General features: G+C 36.0%; 1 protein-coding gene across 1 annotated transcript; it reads left to right on the top strand.

Annotated features, from left to right (window-relative positions):
- The first annotated feature begins 1,105 nt into the window (after positions 1-1,105).
- Positions 1,106-9,110, top strand: LOC311212179 (retinol dehydrogenase 8-like). The gene is made up of 6 exons (XM_084291368.1): positions 1,106-1,701; positions 2,818-2,983; positions 4,205-4,380; positions 5,916-6,009; positions 7,675-7,858; positions 8,763-9,110. Exons 1-6 carry the CDS (start codon positions 1,605-1,607, stop codon positions 8,994-8,996), a joined length of 951 nt encoding a protein of 316 aa, XP_084147494.1. The 5' UTR covers positions 1,106-1,604; the 3' UTR covers positions 8,997-9,110.
- The last annotated feature ends 357 nt before the right edge of the window (positions 9,111-9,467 follow it).

Raw genomic sequence — 9,467 nt, 5'->3', positions numbered from 1 at the left:
CTCATATGAAGTATGTATTTCTGCAGTTTCAGATAATTTATTTTTCTCTTATAAAAATTATGATGTAGCAAAAAGTGCTGTTTACTTGGGGAAATTACTGTATGACATATTTCAGAATAAGCTATCTGCTCCTCTACATAACACTAAAATACAATCAGTAAAATTAATTTGACGAGCATAATTGAAAAAATATTTTTCCTCTTTTTAAGCAGATCAGTTTGCCTTCAGGCTAGGAATGTGTGCATCAAACTTCAGACTGGTCTTTTAAAGCAAAGGAACATTAAAGCCCTTCAAACCAAGATTTCAAGGGGAAAATATAACCTATCTGTAATTACAGTTGCATCACCACACTAGTGGAATTCCACTAATGTAGTATTGCATAAAGCCTTGCTTGCCCCTCCTACATGCACTAAATATAAATGTGCATGAGCAGCAATAGCAATTTGCCTAATGGCTGAATCAGCTAAACAGCATTTGCAGTAAAATTGTGTATCTAATTGTGTATACTAACTTCTTTGGTAAAGCCATGGGTCTAACCTGATAAATAAATAGAAACATAATTACAATTTCTCATTAACTTTAAATGTTGTATTGTTATTTTGCGGGTCTGAGAGGTTAATGATTTCATTTGTTATACTGTCAACATGAGTTTGTCTGGAAAGCTAACATCATTTCAGTGAAGCATTTCTGTAGAGTTCTACTCTTTTGAGTTACTAACTAGTTTACATCTACACAAATCCTGGAAAACTAAGTTAATTCTTCTGAACTGTATTGTATTAACATGGGGTTATTGTCTCTTGGAAAACTTTTTTCCTTCAGCTTGTCAGCTAGAGAATAGAAAATGTTCGAAGTCTTCAGTGATTGCAAGGATGTAGTGAAGTTGGTCAGTTTAGTGTCTTTCTAGTTGTTCTTCACTGCTAGCATGCTTGCTCACTTTCCCCCTTCTTGTATGGGAACAGTGCCAAAAATAAATGTGAGGAATCTGTCTAAATAACTTGTCTCCTTCCAAATCGACAGCATACTTTTCAGTTTACTTTTTCTATAAAGCCTGTTAGGACTTTTAGTTACAAACATGTCTATAATAATAAGATATCAGGGAATAAATTCAAGCGCTACTCTATTTCAAAAGGATGTGGAGGGTGCTGTAAGCATTGAAATTCTGAACACCTTTAGCAAAGGGGTCGTATTTTGGGTATTTGTCATTGATGTGAGTGCTGGACTGAACAACAGACTAGTTGTCTCTAGTGGCAGTTGTAATTGTGGCAAAGCTTTTTCTTCCAGTAATGTGCAAAATGATTATTTTACTATTTAAAAAATCTTATGTAGTTTACAAATGTTTCATTTCAAAGACTAATTAAGTTTTATATTAAATATTGTCCATATTGGTAATGCAGATTATAAGCTCATGCAGGAGCATCTGTTTCTGTTTTTGTCTAGTTGGAGATTATCCCTTAATCATGCAGGGTCCAGGTGTGCATTTTGGGATTTGTTGACTCAGGAAAGCTGCAGATAGCATTAAAGGCCAGTGACAATTATACTGTAGCTGCATTTAGGTTGTTGTGCCTCTGGGCAAGAACTCTTGCTTGAACCACACAGTGAAAAGGATGGCAAAAAGAAATGTCCTCATTACAGGTTGCTCCTCAGGAATTGGACTGGCCTTAGCTGTAAAAATGGCAAAAGATGAACAGAAAAGATTTAAAGGTAACAATATTTCTGTTATTTATCTTTATTTATGTATATGTATACGTTCTTCAATGCAATATTCTCTTCCCTCCCTCCATGATTTATCAGAGCTGACTGTATTCAATCTGGTGATTGCTTTCCGTTTAACCCCCTTCTACCATGCAAAAAAATGCAATACAGTGCAAATAAACTGCTTCTTGTAAGCAGATGGTATTTCTGTACCTGTATCAAAGCTGAACACCTACTTGAACTTGTTACAAAATTAGTTTACAAAAAAACTCCACCATAAATAGTTGAAAATGCCTGCAGTGTGCTGCCTGGATATGCATCCACACAGTTAACTTTGCTTCTAGCTACTAAATTTCTGTTGAATGAAACATGCATGCCAATTGGAAGACCAACAAAATTAATTTAGGAAAAGAATTCTTAAATTTACATTTTTTCCCTGAAGTGTGATTCATTATTCCAACGTTGCTCACCCATAAAAGTGTGAGACTGGGATTTCTTTCTCTTGCAAAATGGGATATTTGCTATGACTGAAAATGGATGGCAAAGTAAATACAGCAATCTGTAGAAAATCAGTTTCTCAAGCTTATTCTTACGGTATTTTACTGCCAAGTGGCTGGATGCAGATTCATACTTTTTTTTTTTTGGTAATCAGGGCGTAAGAACGATAAAACTAATTTCTAATTTGAGAAATAGGTTGCACAAATGAACATTTTTTGCAATCTGAGGAGCCAGCTGTCTTCCACTTCTTTTTTTTTTTTTTTTCCTAGTAAAGTTATGATATTTCTGCTAAACATATTGTGCTTGGATACTAAAGATGACTCAGCAGCCTGACTTGGTACCCATAGCTTTAAATTTTGCTGATAGTAGTGTCTTCTCATGCTGCATGTTTTACATTGCACATACTGGTTTAATTCTTCTTTTAGATTCCTTGAAGGTTTCAGAATGAGATTATGGAAAAATAGTGTCATGTGCATTGAAAATAAGTTCTTTCCACTTCAATTTTTAACTGGGTTTTATCAATGATATTTAAGATATGAATGAAACAATATTGTTTAATACTTCTCTGTTACATTACCACAGAAAAGGTTTTGTTTTTGACTAACTATTGCTTCTGACATGTTGCAGTGTACGCCACAATGCGCAATCTGGCCAAGAAGGAGGCACTTGAGGAGGCTGCAGGTCGCAGGCTGGGCAAAACCCTGGAAATTAAACAACTGGATGTCTGTGATGAACAGTCCATTAAAACTTGTGTGAATAGTATCCCTGACAGAAGGATTGATGTCTTAGGCAAGTACAAGATGTGTATGCTGTGAACAGATAAGTTTTCTGTTTATCATCTATTCAAACACTCTGGAGAAGTTTAATTAGTGTATTTTTTAAATTATCAAATTAATAATAATTGCCTAATTTGTTCATTATTCTTAAGGCTTCATGCAGATATGGATTAAATCTCACTGTGCTTCCCTGAAGCAGGGAAACTTGTTTCTCCTATTTACAAAGGAGAAACTTGATCACAGAAAAGATACATCTTGGATAAGATGATGCAGTTTTTTAGTAAGTGTGAGAATAGAACTTTTGCCTAAATCTGTGTCTTCATGTACAACTTTCTGCCCTATAGATGAAGCACAGCTCTGTTCATAATAAAATTAATAGTGTTGTCTACTAAGAAAGCAATAGCACTTGGTAATTAGCAAGTAAAAGAACAAATGCAAAGTAAGAGTACTTTAATTTTGTATTGAGAATTATAGTTGTACTGTGCAAATCATTTAGCAAGAAGTGTTCTTGTACTATTTTGCTAAAAATAAATAGTAATAGAAGAAAGATGCTTATGTTCTCAGCAATGAAATCTCTAAGAAAATCAAGGACCTGTCTTCATTTTGAGAACTCATTAAAGAACCATTTAACAAAATTTTTCTGCAGACTGTATTATGCTCCGATTTGACACAGTAGTTTTATTGCAGCATGCCAGTTTTGTCATTCCCCACTTATAAACACCTAAGAGACACATGCACACACACAAAAAAAAACACAAACAAGTTTCTTTTTAAAGACTTGAATTTTTAAAGCAAACAAAAACCTAAAAGGCATACTAAAATATGGCCTTGTCTAGCACCTTTTGGAATAGATTGAAGTCTTGTATTCATTGATATGGGCATTGACTATAGGCTCTAATTTATGCTACTGAATGATGAACAAATAATGATGACATTTTCCTGTAATCCTTTTCTAATTTAAAGAAAAAGGACTAATCAGAAATAAATTGGTTAAAATGCAAAGTATCAGATAATTGGATTTTTTAATTGGATTAAAACCATAATTAAGCAAAAAATAAAAATAGAGAAGTGTATTTGCAGAGCTTGACTAACACAATAATATCTTTTGTGCTTTAATCCTTTCTCTAAGCATTATTTAATCCCTAATCCTTATCTTACTTCTAAACGCTTTCCAGTAAAGATAAGCTAATGTTTAGGGATGTTATTGGTCACTGTCGTCTTCTGTTTTGTGCAGTTAGCAATGCTGGAATGGGGCTTATTGGACCAATTGAATGTCAGACCATCGATGAAATGAAAACGGTGATGGATACCAACTTCTTTGGACTGGTTCGACTCCTGAAGGAGATTTTGCCTGACATGAAGAGGAGAAAAAGCGGGCATATAGTTATAATAAGCAGTGTCATGGGAATACAAGGCAAAGTGTTTTTTTTTTTTTTTTTTCTTTTTTAATCTAAAAGTTCAGTATGTACAATCTAGAACACACCTCTTTTTTTTTTTTTTCTCCCTAAAAAAAGTGTAGGAGTTAGCATATCTATTTATTGAGCTCTGTAATACTAAAACTCCAAGAAGCATAGCATTTATTTCTGGTGTTTTATGTATCCCAGTAGTATGCACAACTACTCTCAAGACATCTTAACAACAAAAGCTGTGGAGTGAATTCTTTTTTCATGGGAGTAAAGCTATCAGTTTTAAGTCAAATTCTATTTTTTATTTTATTATTATTATTTTAATTACTAGAGATTACCTGCAAAACAAGATTTAGTAATATCACTTTTCACTTTCCTGTTGGAAAGGATTCTGGGGACAGGCAAGCACACTTGCTATGCTGTGCTAATGGAACAAACTCCAGTCATGTCCTGGCCAACTGTACCATCTTTTGGTGAAGTTTCCCTTCATAAAATTTCACAGAGCTAATTCTAGCAAGAAAAATTTCTACCACTCCCTCTGGTCTGACTGTATTTGTTTCAATTACTAAGGCACTGGCATTGATCTTAACCTGGATTATTCTGGTGAGCAAGTGTCCTAAAGCAAACTGCAAGTGTGGTTATCGGATTGCTGTACTGCTTTTTCCAAGTCATAGAATGGCTCAGATTGGAAGGGACCTTAAAGATCATTTAAGAGACACCTCCCTCTAGATCAGGTTGCTCAGGGCCCCATCCAACCTGGTCTTGCACACCTCCAGCGATGGAGCATCTGCAGCTTCTCTGGGCAACTTGTTCCAGGGCCTCACCACCCTCCGAGTGAAGAATTTCCTCCTGACCTCTAATCTCCCCTTTTTTATTTTAAAACCATTCCCCCTTGTCCTGTCATTATCTGACTGAGCAAAAAGTTGCTTTCCATCTTTTTTATAAGCTCCCTTTAAGCATTGAAAAGCTGCAGTAAGGTCACTCTGGAGCCTTCTCTTCTCCAGGGTAAACATCTCCAGCTCTCAGCCTGTCCCCATAGGAGAGGTGCTCCATTCCCCTGACCAACTTCATGGCCTTAAGCCCCTCAGATGCAAGATGGATCTCTTGCATAATCAAATCTGGTCAGTTTCTGTGTTTATCTCCAGTCTATTTGAAGTCTTGTTGATAAATAGTGCAGGTGGCATTGTATGTGTATACATTTATCCAGTAGACTATAGAATATTAAATAGCAGCCAGAGAGATCACAGTATCAGCTAGAAAGAGGAAAACCGTTAAGTTAGTCAAGCATGCTTTAGCATAAGGAATTTTGAGAACATATGCAAAAACAAACAAACAAAACAGCAGTATTTAATACTACTTAACTACTCAGAATATTAAACTACTATTACTAATGAACTGTCTCATTAAGAAAATCCTTGTGGATATTGGTCTAATGTATTTTCCCAGAATTTCTGTAGTCTTGCTAGGAAAACAAGTGTTAAAACTAAACTGCTTGCATGATGAATATGATCACATTCTCAGGCTGTTTTATTTGTACCATCAGGTATCTTATTTAATGATGTTTATGCTGCATCAAAGTTTGCGGTGGAAGGATTTTGCGAAAGTTTAGCTATACAAGCACTGAAGTTCAAACTGCAGTAAGTATCGATCCACAGGTGTAAATTACACTTTAGACAGTTTTAAATATATTCAGAGTTACTGCACAAATGTTTCAAGCTTGCTGCTGTCTAGGAGAAACAGATTGAGAAACCCACGGAAATCATATATCACAAAAGGCGTCAAAGCGTCCACATTCTTCACACTACATAAACAAATAATTTTGATACAAAAATAAACATTCTTATAGACAGTTAGAGGTTTTTAGGTTTGGACAAAATATACTCTATTTAATACTTCTGAAAACAGATTCTTGCATATAATATTGTAGAAATAAAATAATACCAACCTGTAATGTTTTCCTTTTAAAAGGATAACAGTCCTTTCTAGAGGTCAAGATAAAAAAGGTCAAGGGCTCAAAGACAGCATGTAGAAATTCATCAGAAAGGAACACAGGATGAGATTCCTATAAGGACAGGAGGTGGGAGGAAAGCAACAAGAATGCAGTACTATTTTTCAGTGTTTAAGACAGTATTTGAGAGAACAGTCCTGTTCGTTGTCTAGGGGACTTCAGTGATTTGTCAAGTGTATTCACTTTGGTATAATTCTCCCACCGTTCTTTGTGTGAAGTCCAACAATGGTTAAACATCCCTTGTGTCTCTGTATGCTTGAGTGTTTAGCTCCTGTACAGTGGGAGAAGAGACAGCTGCTGTCATGGGATTACATGACTTTGATTTTGTATAAATCAAACTTTGATTTTGTATAAATCTCTGAAAAGCCTGGAGAGATTTAAAATGAGTATTGTAATAATAAAAAGCAAAAACAGAAAACAAGAAGGTTTAAAAAATGTAGTGTGCAGAATGTAGTACAGGAAAAGTTCAAGGTCCAGTGTGAAGAGTGATGCAGGAGAAAAGGCTTTAATTCCAGCAGCAGTTGGAATTCTGCTGTCAAGGTCAATAGTAGATTTAGTTCTAAAGAAGAGCCTGCCCAAAATTCAACCCTATGAAGAGGTCCTATCCCAAGGAGTGTCTTATTAGAAGTTGTGACTGGGGATAATTACTGTCTGAGAGTAGAACCAGAAAAGATCTGACCAGTATCAAAATAAATTTTTCCATATTTGGCAGCAGCCAAATTGGTCTATCAACAGCAAAATTCTCAGTATTTTGTTTTATATGGTATTATAGGGGAATCTTGAGTTATGTGATATTGACAGCTTGACAAATAAAATCCATGTTTTCGCAACTTTCATCTACTTCTAGTATTATCATGAGAAAGCTGTAGCAAATCTATGTAGGATTTTGTCCATATATATATATATATATATATTTTAACTTTATGATCCTGAAGCTATTTTTTCTTTGTATTTCTGAACTTCTTGTGGATAAATAATTTTCAGATTCTACATCTGTGAGATGGCAGGTAGTAACTGTACTCACTTCCATATGAATTAAGTTGCTGTGCTTCCCTGAAATTTAAGCTCTACAGACTTTCTGATCTATGGGGATGGGTAGGAGTTTCAATAATTCAGTATTCATTGAATAAATTCAACATGTTATTGATCACCTTGTCAAAATACAATGTTAACATTGCTTGCTAGCATGTAATCAAGACTGCAATTCTTTAATGTACTTTTTAAAGAAGTATAGAGAGGTGTGTTTCCCATGAGGAGAGTAGTCCGTAACCAGTATATCTTGGCTTTTGAATAGGTTAAGTCTGATTGAACCAGGCCCAGTGATTACAGAGTTTGAAAGAAAAGTGTTTGAAGATGGAATGAAAATGGATCTTTCAGCTGCAGATGAGGAAACAGCTGAGATGTTTACTAATATTTACCTTAAAAATTACAAACAAATTTTCCAGAGCCTGGGACAAAGTGCTGAGGATGTTGCAGAGGTAACCTACCAACAAATCTCTTCTCTTGTGTATTTTTAATTTAAGAATGCACCAGTTGGTTGGTGATGTGTTTTTTTGTTTGTTTTTGTTTGTTTGTTTGTTTTTGTAGAAGTGTTAAGATATAAGTACATGGAATTTATGTAATTTAAAATGATTTTTAAAACCTTGAGAGAATTTCAAATCTTAAACAAAACCAGTAAGAACATTAAAAGAATGTTCGTTTTTCAATTTAAGACTATTGTGAACTGTAACTTACACGCAACTGGGGACATGGACCATCTGGTGAAGTCTGGGCATTCCGCAGTGCTACCTTCTGTCTCTGCAGGGTTCCTACCTTTGGGAACCTTTGTTTAAAGCCTCTCTATCTCACTAATACTCCCTTCACTAAGGCAAGGCTAATATGAAGTTCACTTGGCTACCGTACAACACCAAGGCATAATAGAAAATACCTGGACATAGTTCCTGGTGTTTAGGGCTGTCTTCAGGAAGGGGACAACAATTTCAGGTGCTGGGTACTACTGAGGAGCTTCAAGTGTCAGCTGAAGCTTCCCTATCTTGCTGCAAAGCGCACTGTTCTGATCCTTTTCCAGTCAGCAGTAAGAGAAAGTATCTACCTATTGTGGGCCTACAGAGATAACTTTGGAGGACTATGCAGGATAGTTAAGTGTAAAGTGCTATCATCATGCTGTAGATGAACAGAATTAGGACCATGAATAAGTACTTCTGGCTTTAACATTATTTTAAGAAAAAAAATGTAATGACATTTTCATAAAACTACATGCAGCATTTTACACAATTCTAAAACTTTATTCTTCCACTTTTCCTCTCCTTAGCTGAAAACTAAATGTTTAATTTACTATTTTGGTAAGGGTTCTTTAAAGATTTCATTTTTCTTTCTTGACAGCATACAGTAAAGATAATTCTTGCAGAAAACCCACCTTTTCGCCATCAGACCAACACCTTGTACACGCCGATGACAACTCTCAAATATGCAGATCCAAATGGCGATTTACCCATTGATATATTCTACAAAATGGTTTTTCATCATGACAAAATCTTCAGTGCAAGTCTTAACTTTATCAAATTGCTAAGGTGGAGAAGCAGAAAGAGCTTTGACCTAGGAAAACCCTCACAATAAGCATGAGATTGTGTAACCTGGAACATTTGTTATAGTTACTATTTTGTTAAATGTCTTATGATTTGATGCAAGCTCAAAGATATTAATCTCAATGCATGTATCTTGAACTTTAGTTTGCCAGACCTTAAAATTAAAATGCTCTTAACTATAGGTTTAGTCTGCTTTATAGAGATTTGTTCTCATGGAAACAAGCATCGACTAATTCCTAAGTATTTAATACACGTAATATAATATATATATACAAAAAATAACCCGTGCTTCTTCACTGCTTACAATGTAGCAGCACAGCCCGCCTGATTCTCAGCACCGGCTGCTTTTCCTGCAGCCGCAGCGCTCTCGTTGCGGGCCCGCTGCCGCCCGCTGCCCTTCCCCAGCGCCCCCCTCTCCGTGTCACGTGCCGCTCCGCCCAGCCCCCCGCCCGGCCCGGCCGCCCCACGTGACCCCGCCCCCCGCGGCACCGCCGCTTCCGGC

Source organism: Netta rufina (genome assembly GCF_964035555.1).
Source record: "Netta rufina genome assembly, chromosome: 8".
Classification (NCBI taxonomy): Eukaryota; Metazoa; Chordata; class Aves; order Anseriformes; family Anatidae; genus Netta; species Netta rufina.
The sequence above is the reverse complement of the archived record's forward strand: the minus strand, read 5'-3'. Positions and strand labels throughout refer to the sequence as shown.